General features: G+C 34.0%; 1 protein-coding gene across 5 annotated transcripts in view; it reads left to right on the forward strand.

Moving 5' to 3' along the window:
* Diaph2 (diaphanous related formin 2) overlaps positions 1-19,054 on the forward strand; it is an 890,957-nt gene that overhangs the window by 274,463 nt on the left and 597,440 nt on the right. For all 5 annotated transcript variants that reach the window (XM_023704632.1, XM_023704633.1, XM_004644436.2 and 2 more), the window contains 2 exons: positions 866-1,186; positions 3,069-3,183. In XM_023704632.1, the coding sequence (XP_023560400.1) occupies positions 866-1,186; positions 3,069-3,183 (436 nt within the window). The remainder of the gene's footprint in view (positions 1-865; positions 1,187-3,068; positions 3,184-19,054) is intronic.

Here is a 19,054-nt window from a genome sequence, read left to right on the forward strand (position 1 = left end):
TTCAGAAAAGAAGACAATATTGAATAAAGTGTTTTCTTTCCATTATCTTAGTATTAATTATTGCTATTTTTGTTTAATTTTTTGTTTTCTTGAGACAGGGTCTTGCTGTGTAGTTCTTGCTGTGAATTCATTATGTAGATTAGGCTGACTGGGACATTGTGATGATCCTCCTGCCTCAGCTTTATGAGTACTGGGATCTCAGATGTATACTACCACACATAGCCTAATAATTAGTTTTGAAAAACAGCTCAGTTAAATGTTGCTATGAAACTGAGTCTTTTTTTTTTAAGTTGAGAAACTTTTTTTTTTTTGGTCTGGCTGAGGCTGCGTTAAGGGTGGGTCTTGTAAGGCATGGGGAGCTGGGGATCCAACTGTGGTCCCCTGCACTTGACTTGGGTTTTCCCCAGCAGGTGCTTAAACAACTCAGCTGACCTACAAGCCCCGAAACCAGAGTCTTGTGTAAGTCTAGTTGGCCTCTAAGGGATTTGAGTCTATGACTGTGTTTTAATTTTCATATATTCAGACCAAGTAGTGTAACGGGCTCAAGCCATGTACAGTACGTCTTCTGTCAAAGCATTTCACATGAAAGGTAATTTTTACATTATTTTGGAGGATTATTTTATAAATGTGAGTGGATGTCAACTTTCTTTGTATTAATTTATTAGGAGAAGTAATCACTACCCAGCGTTTATAATGCTTATCAAAAGTCTATGTAAGGTTTTCTAAGTGTACTGTAACAGTATAGAATCTTTTAAGATTAAAGAAGGCATATTAAATCTTAACCAAAGCACAAATATCTATTGACATATATTCTTTCTGCTGCATTTTATTATAAGCATTTAAACTTGGACTGTTTATATTTCAGGGACATGGAACCTCAGGGTCAGTAGGACCTCCAGGCCCTCCTCCACCACCTTCGATGCCAGGTGTTGGGCCACCTCCGCCACCACCTCCGCCACCACCTCCCCTGCCTGGAGTTCCTCCACCTCCACCACCTCCATTACATGGAGCAGGACCAGTACCGCCACCCCCACCCCCACCACCTTTGTCTGGGGGGCCTCCTTTACCACCGCCCCTTGGAGGAGTTCCTTTACCCCCAGGAGCACCGCCTGATCTTCCCTATGGAATGAAGCAGAAAAAACTATATAAACCTGAAGTGTCCATGAAGAGAATCAACTGGTCCAAGGTAATACTACAGCTACAGCTTTCTGACTTTGTTCTACGAATAGTACATGTTTGAAATGAGGACTGCTGAGTGTACTGCTTTCTTTTGCAAGTTCACCCTTAATCTGTATTTCAGTTAACTATCTAGAGAACTGGAAAGGCGCTAGATAGTGTGAAATTATGAGGCTGGCAAAAACAATATCGAAGTGGCCTACAAAGTAGTGTTTGAATTTTATCAAGAGACAAAAACCAATTTTGATTCTTCTATCATTGTTGAACACTTTAACTCTCTTAAATATACTTATTACTGAGCCTGGTTATATTACTATTTTTGCTCTTAGGATGTTTTGTTCCTTTTGATACTTTCATATAGTAATTAAGAGTACCTGATTGTATCACAAATAATGTAGTCTGATATTTTTTTAAATATGATGAATGAAAGTGATTTCTTTTACATGTTATCATACCTTATTTTTATTGTCATCAAATATTTTGCTTTAAAAAATTAAAAGAATTTAACTTAAGAATTTAAGTTAAATTCAAAGAATTTTATTCTTGCAAATTTATCTTCTACTGAAAAGTTACCCATACTGAAGAATTCAAGAGTCATGTCACATTGGTTCTGCTTAATAAGTTGGTTTAATAAAAACCTTTTTTAAAAATTAAGTATATACCTGTGCTGTGCTCATGAATAAATCAGGTACACATGATTTTAGCAGGGCTTCTTGTTTGTTTGTTTTAGTGCTGGGGATTATACTTAGTGCCTCATGAAATAAGTCCAGTGCTTTAAAATAGAGCTACATTCCAAGACCAATAGCATAGGTATTTTTAATTAGACCATAGTCCATCAAAATATTGGAACAGTTATGAATGTGTGTAAACATGTTTGATATTTTATCAGTAATATCAAATATTACTGATAAACAATAATTTTAATATTGATAATAAAATTATCAATAACGAAATTATTATCAGTCATATTAATAAAATTATAATTAATTTGATAATAATTTTGTTACTGCAAAATAATATTTGTGCAGTAACACTTACATATCACCAAAATATATGCTCCAAATTCAAATTCACTCTAGGGAAGATAGCTCAGTGGTCCAAGTGCCTGCACACCTGTAATTCCAATGTTGGGGAGGCTGAGACAGGAGGATCACTATGAGTTCAGCCTGCATAGCGAGACCCTGTACCACATAAATAAATAATGATTAACTAACTAACTAAATAAATGATTTAAAAAATGCAAACTCACATGTTGGAATTAAGTGTAATATTTAAGAAGACAATTCTCTGAGCTACACTGGATTTATGTTTGACCTTGCCATTTACTCAGTTGGGCAAATACTTAAAAGGTATAGTGCTCAGTTACCTTGTGTTTAATGAAGACATGATAACAGGTTCAGCATTAAAGGATTATAGTGAGGATTAGATGAGGTAATATATGCAAATCACTTAAACACTACCTAATGCATAGTAGGAAGTATGCATTATGACGTATTATTATGTTTGTTGCCTTCAGTGTAATCAGAGAACAAGAAATTCAATTTTCTGTGCCTCAGATTCCCTCTTTTTAAAAACAGAGGAGTAAAAAAATGTATGTGACATCAAGAGGAATTTAGTATGATATTTTAAGGTTATTTTCATTAGAAAAAATTTTAAATGTAATTTACTATATGGCCTATTGCTATTGTTGACCTTTTCTCCAATACCAACAGAATTCTGAGGGTTTTCCACTGAATATTTGCTTTAATGCTGCTACTGTGAAAGATCCTAAAATTTATTTAGTGGATAGATAAATAAAAGAATTGTAATTTATGCTCTCTGGAAGTGAATTCTTTCAAAAATTAAATATGAAGTAATGATTTAGAAGCTCGTCTTTTTTATTTTTGTTTTAGATTGAACCAAAGGAATTGTCTGAGAACTGTTTCTGGTTAAAAGTGAAAGAAGAAAAGTTTGAGAATCCAGATCTCTTTGCAAAACTGACACTGAATTTTGCTACCCAGATGAAAGGTACATTTTATCTTATTTTTTAAAAAATATAGGTTCCTGATTTTGATGTTTTGGAATTTAATGTTTGAATAAAAAATGAGTGATTTGTGTATATAAAGTTCTGCTTAGTAGATAGGATCAAACATACATAGATTAACATATTAACTTTTTGTATAAGTGTTATTGTTCTTCTTAAAATAGATTTTCTTTCATTGCTTAATATGTATACTGCATATAAATTATGAAATTTTAATTTTTCACTGAAGAGCAGAGAACATAAGCTTTCTGACTCAACATATAAGAGAAAATGACATAACAGTTCTAATGACTCCAAAGTTTTCACAAAATTGTAGTAAAATCAGTGCCATTGGAACTACATAGTGTTTCCCCCTACATTTGTATTACTTATTTATTTCTGTCTGTACGATTTCGTAGTTTTAATGATGAGTATGTTTTCTTGAGTTAATATCAAAATTTAATACCTAAAATTATGTATACTCATTTTATATTAGAATAACATGTTTATGTTTAGATCCATACTTTCTTAGGTGTCTTATTTGTAATTTTGGTACTATTTAGGTAAAATTCAATCTCATAATTAACCATTGTGCTTCATGTATTTTTAGTACTATATTTCAACATATATATATGTGTGTGTGTGTGTGTGTGTGTGTGTGTTTTCGTAGTAGTTGCAGAAGTGATTGCTGTATTAAGCATGGATTTTTTTCTGTTTAAATCAGTCATTATAATTATGCAATGGAAATATTTCCTATTATCACACACTTGGAATTATTACTTTTGCCATGGTTTTGCTCTGTTACAATATTCCCTAGAACGTCTGTTTTGGAAAATGGAGAGGGGAGGCCATGAGAGAGAGATGAAAATATTGTTTTTGTAACTTTTTATCATATTTTGTGCACTGAAAGTATTTGTGCTCTATTGTTCCTCATAGACTGCGGGTAACACAAAAAGAAGTCTGGGGTGATTATACTAGTTTCAAGAATTTTGACTTTTCTATTTTTTGTCATTTGTATTTATTTCTTCTTTTTTTGTAGCTAGCTCAGCCTGCCCTAGGAGTGGGGCTGGTGTGGCATGTGGTGCTGGGGATCGAGCCGCGGTCCCTGCACTTACCTAAGCAGGTGCTTTAGTCCACTGAGCTATCTTGCCATTGACTTTTTTTAATTTAGTAAACTTCATAGTGAAATGGTTCTTTAGTGATCCAGAGATTACTATTTATTGTAATCACTTTTAAAAATTGACAAATTTTATAGCAATATATTCCTTTTTACAGTAATGGATTCATGAAATAATATTTTTTAAAAAGTATGATAATAGTAAAAAAAAAAAAAAAAAGAAAAGACTGAGTTTCCTTTCAGTCTTAGACTTAACGTCTTCCACAGAAAAAGATAATGATTTCTCACATTGTCTCTGAGGAATATTCTATACCTCTAGAAACATACGGTATGTATCTTTTTTGTCTTTAATACATACATATATAAATATATATATATATATATATATATATATTCCTATAAATATATTTAGTTTATTCCACATGAGATTGAATTTTGTGTTGTACTTTGTGTTTTATTTTCCAGATTTAAAATCTTTGACATATAGTTACATTTTAGAAACTTTGTCCATGATGGATTACAGTAACTGCTTTGTCCATTTTTGTATTATATTTATTTTTCTCTTAATATATCTGTTGGATTATTCATATAACATAAACTGTGCACTATTTAAACTGTTGTGTCTGATATCCTTCATTTAATATTATGGTCTCAAGGTGCATCTGTTTTGCTACAAACTTTCTAGTCTTGTTTATCCTTAATGGACATATAATTTGCTTCCAAGATTTTGCTATCATGAATTGTGCTGATATAAACATGGATAAACATATATCACTGTGGCATTATGCCCTTAGCTCTTTCAAGAGGAAAACTAGAAGTGGAATGATTAGGTCAAATGGAATTACTACTTTTAGTTTTATTTGAGGAATCTCCGTACTGATTTCCATAGTGACTATATCCGTTTACACTCCCACCAACAATGAAGGAGGGATAAGTTGAAACACAAATGCAAAGCATTTGGGGTAGGGGGTATTCAACCTGCATCTCGTTCTCCACATCCTCTACCTATTAAAGGTGAAAATTTTGAAAAATTGGTAGCATATTAACTGTTTACATTAGGAGTGAGGTTGAGCAGAGTTTTCTTCTACCCATAGTCAGTGTTTATCTTCTTTTTTCTGTGAGCTTCTTCCTTCAGTTCATGGCACATTATCTATTGAACTTCTGCCCTTTTTGCTTTCTGATATATTGAATTGAGTACTACAAGAAGAAGATTTTATAGCATTTTGGTCAGACTGGACATACAAAATATAAGTATAGCCTCTTTATTTTACAAATGAAACATATTAGAGATACATAGGTAAATATAAAGCTAATTTTCACATAACATTGCTAATGGTAGTGTTGTATAGTTGAAAATAATAGAGGAAATAGTTACTTTTTTATTTTAGGGAAAGGTCTACAGAGTGTTCAGGGTCTCAGTACTAGATCAGACTCAATGATCCGCCTGTTTACAGCCTCCCAAGAGCTGGGATTACAGGCGCAAACCACCTTACCTAGTCCCAATCACCCTCTCAGTGTGCCCGGAGGGCAGGGCCTGCACAACATGCCCAGGGATCGAATCCCTTGCCCATGAACCTGCTTGCTGGTTCTTTAATCCGCTGAGCTATTTGGTCGGCCCTCAGAATTACATACTTATACATTGTTGTTATGATACTTGTCGTGGCAGTGACTACATTTTTGGCTAAAATCGCTTAGTAGTGCTGAAAGGTTATCTATTTAAAGCACATAGCACAGTGCTTGGTGTGTAGCGGGCACATAATAAATATTGATTCATTTTCCCCGTGTATTTACTTGATGCTTTTTCCATGTATTTTGTTAGTTTCATTTTCTTTTGTTTTATTTTAGTTATTGACACTTTATAAAACTATTAATTCAGTTTCTTTTACCACTTGGTAGAGTTAATCCATTACAACAGATGCAATTTTAATTGGCAAAACCTAATTAAATCTAAATAAAACCAAAAGCCCTCATGTACTCACTGCTGTGAATGCTACATTCCTATTCCTCTTAACTTCAGTTCCCCAAACTCTTCTGATATTAGTCTTACTTTGCTTATTTTGAATGATTAAGTACAAAATCATGGTATAGGTACCTATTGGTGCCATTTTTTTTACGAAGATTATGTCCAAAGGGACATTTAGGAGATTTCATAAGCATTGTAAAATACTTGAGACATTCATAGAATAGCCAAAACAAAATTTAATGATAAAAGTCTGTCATTTTTAGATAACACTATTGATTGATCTTCCTGTAATAGCTGAAGTTCCTTGTCACTGACAATACCTAGATGCATAATTTGGTCAGCAGTTGGCAGGCTTAGAAAGAAAACAACTGAAGGCTCTTGGCTCCAGCAAAGTTAACTTCACTGCCTTGACTTTTTCGGTTCTAGGGCACTGCTTTGTTCTCTACTGTGCTGCTCAGTGCAGCTCATTCAGCTACATTTTGGAATGAGTAGCACACCCATTTTTTTTCTAAGATCTATTTTCAAAACTCTTAGATTGAGTGCTCCAAAACCTTTGAATACCCCTCTAGACAAGTCCCCAATTTAGAAATAAGTTCTATTTAAGGACAACATTCATAATTTAGTTTTGTACAAATATACAAGAAAGTGAGTCTCATACATCCTTGACACAGATATATGGTGTAAAGCATAACAAAACCAAACACACATAAAAATACTATATACTATTGCACTGTGCAGTAAGCACATAGGAGCACACCTATGACAATATCTGACAGATATGTGAGCTACTTCAGTGATTTGTTTACATCTATGACTATTCCTAATGCAAGGTCCATTTGTGTCTGTGAATGCTCGTAAGTCATGGACTTACTCTATTGTAAGGGTGTTGTAGAGTTAATCATTCTTTTCTTGATACATCCACTGTTAAGGGTTAGTAGTCTATTTTCAGTTAAATATTTAAAAATTAGAATAGCTTAGAATTAGTTAATGGAAATAAGTTTCAAAAAATATACTACTTCTGGGGCTGGCGAGATAGTTCGGTGGTCTAAAGCGCCTGCTTAGCCAAGTGTGCAGGGACCGCAGTTCAATGCCCAGCACAACATGCTGGGTGAGCCCCACCCCCAGGGTTGGCTGAGCCAGCCACACAAAAAAAGTAAAAATAAAAAAAAATAAATATACTTCTTTCAATATTTGTAATATTTAAGTGTTTATATATTCAATATTTGAAAATATCATAAAATTATATGTTCTATTTGAATTATACTTAAAGTCTTACAGAAAATTATATTTAATATTTCATTTTAAAAACATTATTTGCATTAAGAGAGACTGGATATTATTTCATTTAAGAAGCTCATAATGAATCAACTTTGTGTTTGTCTCTATACTAAATGAGAGGGAAAGAAATAATGTCTGTGTAATAGAGAACTTGTAATATTGTGAGAGAGATAGGGAGATTGACATGCTAACTAGTGAAGTTATAATAAATATTAGAAAAATATTTTTTAAGGCCATGGGAGAAGAAAATTAAAATACTAAATTTTTAGTAAGAAACTGGGGATCCTAAGGTTATTACTATTTGAGGCAAGCATTCATATCTAAAGAGAACTTCAGTAGGGAAAAAATGAAAGAAGTGATTATAAGCAGAGACCATCATTAGTAAAGTATTAAAAGAAAAATTTAAAAATATTGAACATACCAGAATTTATTTGAACAAAAATGATTCATGAATTGTGCAGTAACCAAAACCAAAAGAACTCTGGAGAACTTCATCCAGCAGTGTGAACAGTGAGCTTTTGTAAGGTGAGCATAGAAACCCAGAAGAGAAGTCAGCTCCTTGGCTACAGCTAGACATGTGCCTTATTTGGGTATGTTCTGATCACTTGGCTGTCTGTGATTGGTTGAAACTTGATTTAGCTTCTTATTCATAAAGAAATACTTTCAAATTAGCGTTTGAGTTTTTAAGTTGGAAGTCAAAGTTTATGGAAAGCTTAGGACTATGGCCTTTTGGGAAGAAGAACACATTTTTTCATTTCCATTTTGAATTTTTTTCCATAGTTTTATTGAGAAATAAATAGCAAAGAGACTGTTTCAAATCAAATTGGTAGGACAGTTCCAATAATTTACACATTGCATACTGCCTTCCTGGTGGTTATTTGCTGTACAAGATGCAGACGTGATATCCTATTTACAAACACTATTAGAACAAATCCCTCTATTCATTAAGAGAATGTACCTATATATCTATCCTAACCACTTTGAATACACAGATACAAAATGGACATTCATCTGTATGCCCTTTTTTGTTTAGATCCGTCATTTGAATATTATAGGTGTTTTACCTCAGCAAAATATTCTAAAAGAGTGCAGTAGTCCATAATAGTTTTGGGTCTTCCGCTTGACTGGCAATGTCAGAAATTGTTGATGTGAGTCATGTACAGCTCAACATAACAACATGCCTTTACTTCTCATACTTCGTTTTTATACTTTTCTGCTGGATGGTTAAGACCAAGGTAAAGCAGGACCTATGCAACAAGAGGTGTAGCTTTTGGGTCTGATAAGGTCAGTGAAATCCCCTCAGGATTTATCCTGAGATCCTGTACCTCAGATTGTAGAACCCTTGTGAGTGTCAGCCATGTGGATGAGTCATGGCCATTGCTTGGCCAATGTGCTCACTGTGAAAGCCTGAGAGAAAGTTTTCTCTCCATGTGACTCTCCTTAGGCACACTCTACATCATCAATCACTTTCCTCTTTGGCCCCATAATCTCCTTGATCAGAAAATTTGGAACACTACTGAGTTACATGACATTACAGTACAAGTTCTCATATGTCCTGAGTCTTAATTGATCTTAGAAGGCTAGGGCCAAAATGTTGGCTTTCCTTGTGGTTCTCCTTTTTCACTAATTTTGGTCTGCAAACTCAGATTGTTAACCCTCCAGAAGACAAGCTTATTGTTATTACCATACAACTTAGGCTGTTAAGCTTAACCTCACTATCTGTCTAAATATTTAACATCTTAGGCATAACATGGAACAGGTATTTTTCATCAGGTATTGATATGTTAAACTTTAAGTCCTTACAGAATATGACAAAAAAATTTAAAAAAATACATTTAAAAAATAGGAATAAAGAATTACATATGTTTACATATAAGTTCAGAAATCTAACCATATACACCATTGGAAGCATACATTTTTTAAAATCCCAGGACAGTTGGAGTAGGATATACAAGAATGGGAGTTGGAGATGAAAATGACGGGTAGAACTCATACACTGAAGAATTGGACTTTATTCTATAAATATTAGGGAGGGACATAATAACTGGATTGTTAACCATAGAACAGGCCTTTGGTGGACACAGATAAGTGACAGGAATTTATAGATAGGGAAAGGATCATTAATTGTGAATAAATAGCAGTACTCTAAGAAAGATAGTATATTATGATCAGGACAGTTTCATAATCTTCAGCTATGCAGTCTCTTCTAGTTTTCAAATGACATTTTCTTATTGATACTTTTGAATATCCATCATATAACAACTGTTGGAAATTGTAAAATGAGTATACGTTTGGTAGTTATAGTTGGTTATACAATTTGATAATATTTGCAGAAATGAAGTTAAGGTTACCATGGCAGAATTTTACTTAAAAATCTACGCTAACTTACAGACAATAGTGTTATTATGTAAGAATTAAAACCATGATGGTGAATATTAACTAAATTTGACATAAAAAATAAAATATGCAGCTTATAAGTGCTACTGCTAATTAGAATTTCATAAGAATTTCTCTAGAGACTTCAGTAAATACTAAGATAGCATGTTTGTAGAGGTTGTAATCAATTTCTTTGGTTTTAATGTTTCTTGGAGGAACTATAAGAAATAAACATTAAAGGTTAATAAAGTTAGCTTCTTCAGTAAATATGTGAGGTTAGTAAAGTTTAGTTTCAATACTATCTCTACAGTACATGTTACGTATAATAACAGAAATTGAGGTGCTATAAATATTTCACGTGCATATAAGTGTCATTTTCAATGCTTCAAATATTGCCCATGGCTTCCAGATAATGATGGATCTGAGTTTGAAAGTGTATGCGTAGAAAAGAATCTTTTCTTTAAGATCATATTTTAAATTGCAATTTCCAACCTTAGAATCAGCTGGCTGGTTCTGAAAATACCAATCCTTTTGATTGCTTTTTACAATATTCTGTATTTAGTGAAATAATGAAAATACAATAGTAAAATCTAATTTAACTCAGTCTTCATAGTATAGAAATTCTTGAAAGTGACATGAAGATAATGAGATGTCAGTCTCAGTACATGTACCTTATAAGATGGTGCTCAAGTGTCCAAAGAGAGTGGGGGTTCTAAGAATTAATATGTCATCTTAATGACACAACATACATACTTCTGTAGTGCAAGCTTTAATACATAAGGGAATAAATGAGGTTGGTTAAAATCTTTCAAACAAAAAACTTAAAGCCACACCTGTCGTAGTTTGGGTTATTGTAATAAATAGCATAAACTGCATAGCTTATATGCAACAGAAATTTTTCTCATGGTGATAGAAGCTAAGAATTCTAAGAGTAAGGTGTTGGAAGTCATAGAGATTGCCTCTTACTATGTCTTCGCATGGAAGAAGTTATAGCACTCAGATGTCTCTTTTATAAAGGCTCTGCCACAATACCTAATCACTTCCCAAAGGGCACATGTGATACCACCACTCTGGGAGTTAGGTTTTAAAGTATGAACTTTATTTAATTCACTCATTGATTCATTCTTGCATTTATTTATTTGGTTTTTTGAGACAGGGTATTCCAGACCATCATTGAACTCACTATGAAGCCCAGGTTGACCTTGAATTTAAAGTGAATTTCCTGCCTCAGCCTTCTGTATACTAAGATTACAGGCATGTACTATCAACATATAAATTAATGAAACATAGGTGTTCAGTCTATTGTACCTGCAAATAGTTACATCTATCTATCTATCTATCTATCTATCTATCTATCTATCTATCTTTGAATTTCTATAGATAAACCCATTATTTGTGTTACTTTCCCAAAGCTCTTTTAAGTGTTTCACCCCAATGAAGATATAACATATACATTTCTAATTGGCATTTTCTGCCATCAAATAATTCTTATAAATAAAACACAAAGCAGAAATTGTGTATTTTTGAGACAGAACTGTGTGTCACTATTTAATTATAAGTCACCAAGTACAGCTTGAACTTGATACAGAGTACTGTTTGCCTTCTAAACTACAGGTTTTAGACTGGCTTCATCTTTACATATTGACGATGGTGTAGTTATTCTACTACTTTTACTATTAACACCAGCACTGCAGTGACTACCTATAATAACTGTAATAATAATAATAGTATAAATTATTATGGCAATCTTAATGACAGCCCATATTTGAAAAATATAATTTTTCCCCAAAGCTATGGTATTTTAAGACCATATTGCATTTAGTTGTGACATTAACCATAGATACATTTATTATTGTTTTATTGGTGAAGAAAATGAGGCTATAATAAGGCAATTTTTGATTATATAGTCAGCAAGTGACAAAAATGCATTTATACCCATTTGCCCTTAATTATTTCTTTATGCTTTATCAATGGGTTTAATGCCTCTTATGCTCTTTGTAATTTATGGATTTTGTTACATAATTAACACAACCATTTTTCATAGTTAAAAGTGGTATAGTTTCATATATATTTCAATACCTTGTGAAACCTGTAATCCTATTATCCAGACACTGAAGACAGGTCTTCTGAGCTAGAACCAAAGTAGAATATTGTTTGTTATCCCCAGAAGAGAATAGAGTTATTCACTGTAGGACTAAGATTTTCTTAAGGCATTTTCTGCATTGACATTCTCACTGGTAAAACAGCGTTGTGTCCTGAGGTCTGGCAGCTTCAATAATGAATGAAGGAATATGATTTTCATATTATTATCTATTTAATAATTATATATATATATATATATATATGTGTGTGTGTGTGTGTGTGTGTGTGTGTAGGGTACATAATGTGATGAAATACATTTTATTTAAGCTCTTGAAGTTGAGTCATAACATTATAAATTAATTGTGTTATTTTAATATTACCCACTTGACCTGTGAGATTTTATTTTTTATTTTTATTTTTTTGGAGGAACTGGGGATTGAACTCAGGCCCTTGTGCTTGCCAGGGAAGCACTTATTCTACTGAGCCATCTTCTCGGCCCTCTGACCTGTCAGTTAGATTGTCTATTCCCATTTTTGGTTTCTTAACATGTAGATTAGGCAAAATGTATGCTGTATTTTTGATAGCACTTGCAACTGACACATATTTTCATTCATATTTGGAATCATTATTCTAACTACATTTGTGTTATATTGACAAAAATTATGTTGAATTGCAGTGCAAGTTCTAAGCATTGTTATATAAAATTAAAAACGGTTATTGCTTATTCTAATTGTATATTAATAGTAGTTAACCCAGTCCTAGACTATATCATGTATGATATAAGAGAGAAGGAAAGTAGGTTTCTCTCATTAATGAAACATTTTATTAAAATAAGTCCCAATCTAATTTTTTGAGGTATTATAGACACACAATTCTAGTAGTCCATTAGTTCATTAGAGTGAAGGTAAATGTAACTTCTTTTTCTTAATAGTTTTTTTTAAAAATATGATTATTACTTAGTTTTCCTAATTCCTAGACTGTGTTTATTTGTGTTACAATTAATATCAGTAATTCAAAGCAGTGTTTAATATCTTGTAGGTGAGTTGTTTGAGATAAGTTTTGTTACTAGGTCCCCGATAAATCCTCTAAATGCACCCTCAATCCAAAATTACAATGTAAAAATCTCTCATATTTTAACACATGCTTCTAAAAATGCAATTATACTTGAAAATAGATGAACACTTTTTGTATGACTATCATATTAAGAGACTATTAACTTATTGTTATGGATAACATGCCTATGAGTCCATCACCAATTACCCACTGGTTTAGCAGATGAAATAAACATGTAAGGGCCAGGGGGATAGCTTTGCAGAGTAAGTGCCTGCCTTTCAAGCACAGGGTATTGAGTTCAATTCCTGATACCTACAAAAGAAAAAAAAAGAGAGAACAGCATACGTTTAGGCTCTAAAGGTTTGCTTAGTATAGAGCACTTGCTTAGTTTGCAAAAAAGCATACACCCAATATAAATATTTTGTAAAGCATACAATATCAAGCATCCTTGGACATCACAGCTGAATCCTGCACTTCAAGTTTTCTTACAAGACTGCAGTTGAGATGTTGTCAGAGTTGTGACCTAACCTTATGGCCTGGTTTTTCATGTCTTATTTCTAAATTCACCTACATGCTTAGTGGCAGGATTCAGTTTAGGGCTATTAAGCTGAAGGCTGCCATTCCTTTGGCGGCTGTTATCCAGAAGCTGCCCTCAATTCCTTGCTTGTGGGACTTTTCTTAGAGGACTGTTAAAAATACAATTTAGTTCATAAAAATAGAAGCTAAGAAGGGGTCCATAATGAAGTCATAGTATTTTGTGTGTGTGTGTGTGTGTGTGTGTGTGTGTGTGTGTGTTAGATGCCCCTAGCAGCAAGCAACTGGGTCCAGGCATCACATTCACATATACATGCACACACACCTATGTACTCAGATAGGAAATCAATGAATTCTGGGATGAATAGTAGGAGGACACTTCAAGCCATTTCAAGAGTTGCGTACTTCATGGATTTATAAAAGACATGACTGAAAAATATGGTGACAGTTTCAGTTAAAAAACTTATTACAACGAAAGATACACTAGCAAGAACTGTGGGATAAAAGTGTGTTTTAAATGAGGGAGAGTATTGGAAGAGGAATTAGTGACAATGTGTCTTTCATTGTATTTTTTTGAATTTAAACATTCCATGTATTTTCTATCCTATCTTCTGAATAAGTAGAAGTGCTGTGACATGCCATTCCTGGATGAATTAAAAAAAAAATTCCAAGTGATTCTGTCTTCAGCCCTGATCTCTTGGTCACGACACTCTTGTATTGAGAGCATTTTGCAGATTACTCATTATCCTCAGGAGAACTTTAAATGGCCTTATTGTTTTGCAAGACCATTTACTTCTTCGGTGCCCCTACATTGTACTTGAACTGAATGCTTTTGCTTGTAGAACAGAGCTTTTTAAAAGAATCTACAACTGGTCTCTGAACAAAGCTACCACAAGTATACTTGGGTTTCTAATTAGCTGGCACTTGCCTCGTTCCCCACAATCAACTTATTAAACACAAAGTGTTTTACTCACCTGTGTCCTGTATTTAATATTTCTTGCAGTTAGGAACATTAGCATTATTTTTGCTCTATTTTTGCAAGCATATACCACAGCTTTTGACAAGTATAAGTAAAAGAACACACACACACACACACACACACACACAAATCATTACAATTATTTATAGTTAGTTCACACTACTTGTTATAGTTTGCATCTAGATTTCTCTCCAAAACTTCATGCAATCCTACTTCAGGCTTTTTGGAGGTGCTTCTATCTAGGGTGTATGATGCTGAGATTAACAATATGATGTTTGCATTGATTCATGTTATGCTAGGATTAAGTATGCCCCACCCTTGGTGTGAGTAGGTAGCCTGGATAGGTTATAATGGAAAGAAAGAGGGCTGCTGCTTTTGCTTATTGCCTTCTTGTCTTCTGTCTTCTACCTGCCATGAACTCATTCTTCTCTGCCGTGGTACCATGCGTTAGAGTCAGACAACTGTGAACTGAAATCTCTTCAAACTGTTAGCCAGCATAAATCTTTCCTTCTTTAACTTTGGGTGTTGAGTATTTTCTCTCAACAACAAGGACTAAGGCAGTATTTCTCAACAAGTACCAGAGAGGTGGAGTCCTTGTTCTCACTGTACATGACCATGTGGTACAGGAACCTTTGGGACTAGCTTTTGGGAAAAGTTTGGAAACATTTCAAGATGCTGGCTGAAGAGGCAGCCTTGGAATGCCTTAAGCTGTAATTGATGAGAGACTCTAGTCAGCACTCAGGAGATGAAAATGCTAACAGAAATGCGTCCAGTAAAGATGAGGCTTGGGAGGTTTGTGCTGCGAGGAAAGGCTGCACTGGCTCTTGGATTCCGTATGGTGTGTGATTATTAGGGCGTCTGTCTGCATTTTGCTCATGTTGAGAGACTTTGCCTGAGACTGAGATTAAAAGCACTTTACTAATTAATTGTGCAGAAGAAATTTGAGCGTCTAATTTTGAGGAGGTGGCATGACTACTATTGGGGGTTTTTAGCCAGATGTTGTTTGAAAATCAATAACAGAGAGCCAAGTAAAATCATTTATGATGTTGTAAGTGTGGCCAGAAAGGAAGTTTCAGTAAAGCTGTGAATTTCAAAGATAGAGCAGAGAAAAACTTGATTGCTAATGAGGAACAAGACAATGGAAAAGATTGTCTGACAACATTAGAAGAAATAGTACCACACTACTCTTTGCAATCTCAAGGTTGCAAAGGTGAAATAATTTGTTCTGAGAAGAAAGCCCCAGAGCCGTATGTTTCAGAATGGTGACAGCATAGAAAATTTAGTCCTTGGAATTGGATTCAAAGTGTGAAGTGGCATAAGAGGAAGCCTGGCTATTGCTCCTGCTAGCTTAATATGTTGTTGTCTTCCACATGGTACTCGTTTTAGGTTCATGCAGAATGCTAGCATTGTGGGGTCAGAGGCCTCCACCCAGATTCCAAAAGAAAGGCTTGGAGGTCAGGCACAGTGTCTCTGAGAGTGTAGTGAGTGAAGCTGAAGGTGCAGAGGAGACCCCAGTAGGGTGAAGAAGCCAGGAATGTGGCTAGTATAAGGAAAGCTGCAAGGAGAAACTGAGAGTAAAACCAATCCACAAGAGAAGCTGTGAGAGCTGTAACTGCATGCAGTGCCATAGTGACAGAGCCACCCAAGACCTTTGGAGTTGAGATGTTGCCACAGACTGCTTTGGATGCTTAATGTTGAACTACAGGACTTTGTTTGTCCTGCTGGATTCTGGATGGTCTTTAGACCCATCATTTTCTATCATCCTCTTTGTACCTTTTGCAAGGGAAATAACTGTCTTGTGCCATTGTATGTTTTAAGTGTCTAACTTTGTTTTTAGTGGTACAGGAGCTCTCAGCTAAGGATTTGCCTTAGATTCTCAAAGGACACTTTAGATTTGGACTTTTAAACAGTGGTAAAACTTTTAGGAATTTGGCAAATCTAGGAGATGGATTAAAAGCCTTTTGCATAAAGGGATATGTATAAGCTTTTAGGGGACCATGGGTGGAATATTATGGCTTATGTCTAGGTATCTTCCTCAAAGCCTGCTGTGATTGATCGTAGGGAAAAATTTTCAAACATGGCGGGATCTATAGTCTGTGATACTGATATTGTGTCATACCGGCATTATGGCTTTGTGCTTATTAAATTAGATCTACTCATTGATTTGGCATAGTTTGTTGTGTAGATAATGGCAAGGCTCATCCTGGGTGTGAGTTCTGTTTGTCCTAAGTGCACATGTTTTTGACAGAATATAAGGGACAGAAAGAGAGCTGCTGTTGTTACTTGCTACTTTGCTGTTTTGCTCCCTCTGCCTGCCATGAACAGTTCCTCTGCAGTGCCTGTGCTGTGCCACCCTGCCTTAGAACCAGCCAACTGTGAACTGAAACTTCTACAAACTGAGCTACAATAAAACTTTCCTCCCTTAACTTTGGGTGTTTGGTATTTTCTCTTGGCAATGAGAAAAGCAATTAAGACAGTACCAAAGGAAGTAAAGTATATATGGTACCGATCACAGCAAGACTCAGAATGCTATGTATTTACTAGTTCAGTCAGTGATTGATATAATATATATTATATGAATGTATCTGACTCTTTCCAATCCTTCTTACCAGTTGAATATCAAATTTCTGCATAATTGTGTCTTTTGGGGGTAGTTTGCTAAAAATAACTATTTTCCTCTGATGTAATTCACTTCATTTGGGTGTGTTTTGTTTTTCTTTTCTATTTTTTTTTTAATTTGGATGTTTAAAAAAATCTTGTTCTTCTGTAATCTACTTTTTTAAAATTTTAACATGTGAAAGCTAGATTGCTTTTCAAAAGTTGTTTGTTTAAAAACATAATGGTTTTTCCAGTGCCATTTGTTAAAGAAGCTTTCTTTTCTCCAGTGTATGACTTTGTTATGCGTAATACATGAGCAAGGGGATGGATGTATGATGCATTACCATTACCCTGAATCCACAGAGCTGTTTTTTCAAACACTAGTGCATCTCTCTATAGTAGAAATGTTCCCACTAAAGCTCTGCTATCACAAATATCATTTCAAGACCTCCTTATTTGTCCTATAGAACAGCAGTAGGCTATTATATATGAATTCTTGTCCTTTGAATACCTGCTTACTTCTCCAACACTAACTAGCTTGTGTAGGGTATTAGTGCATTTGCACTAAATTGATGCAGTAAAAATATACTCAGAAAGAGAACTAATGAAATAAGTTTGCCCTCTAAATGGTCTCAAGTGTGGTGAAACATTTCTTTTTCATATAAAAGTAATCTAGAAAGAATAGTAAAATATTTAAATTGCTGACCCCACTTTGTTAAGATATCCATGCCTATGTGACAAATAAATATAAAAGCTACTTATTGTTCCCTGCTTCCCCCTGCTATTTTTTCATGCCCCTTGCCATCTGTTGATATAGGCTTAAAGATTATAATTTTTATTTAAATTAATTTTGTAGGTTCCTATGCAAAATATGTGATGCATTCAGATGACAAATATAGCTATTGTGTATTGCCAATATTTTCTCAATTAGAATGGCTGATGAGAGTTGACTGTGTCTGGTTTCATGTGATAAGAATAGACTGATAAACATGCAGTGTGTGAAGAACAGTGTTGTTTCCTTCCATGTAATTGCTTTTTTAAAGAAGGCAACAAAAATAACTACTCTATAACATGTGATGCTATTAGGAAATTTGTAGTTTTCTTTGAAAAGAGAACTTGGTGTGATTAAGTATGTTTTGTTCCATTAACAGGAATAACAAAGATGCTATCCCTCTTCTCCTAGGTTTTGCTTTTTGTTTATTCTTGCAGTATCAGTTTGCATGCCTGCCAATCATTAGCATTTTCATTCTATTTCATATGCTTTCTTGTAGAAGCTAATAACTTAAGTATTTTAATAATTGATTTTGTTATCAAATATTAATATATCTGCATGATCAGAATATGCTTCTAAAATGTTTGTGTTATATTGTTAGACATTCATTTTATTAATAATACGAATTGGCATTATATACTTTTTTAATCCATTTTGGGGCATAAGCTGAATGCATACAAAGAGAATCATAAGAAATTTCTTATATTTAAGACATGAGTCTAGCTTTTGTTTGTTTGTAGACTGTGTCTCACTGTGTAGTCAAGGTTGGCTTTGAATTTGCTATATAGCAATTTTTCTACCGTAACTTTTCAAGTGCTGAGATTACAGTTATGCGTGATTATGCCAGTTTTAGCCATTTTTTTAGTATTTTAGATAAGATATACTTTAGTTAAAGCATGGCTTAAGAATTTTTTACTCTTTCCAGGAAGACTTATAGTCAGCCATTTCTTTGTCAAGTTCACTTAAATTTTTTCCATATGTAAGCAATTTTTTTCAATAAGCAATGTTTTGATAGTGTGATCTAGTAAAGTTATTTGGTCTGCTAACATTGACTATCATGTAATGATGACATTACCTGCTATTATCACCTGGGAATGATGTTGATTTCATTTCTAGTATTAATG

The sequence above is a fragment of the Octodon degus genome, unplaced genomic scaffold (genome assembly GCF_000260255.1).
Source record: "Octodon degus isolate 3935 unplaced genomic scaffold, OctDeg1.0 scaffold00198, whole genome shotgun sequence".
Lineage (NCBI taxonomy): Eukaryota > Metazoa > Chordata > Mammalia > Rodentia > Octodontidae > Octodon > Octodon degus.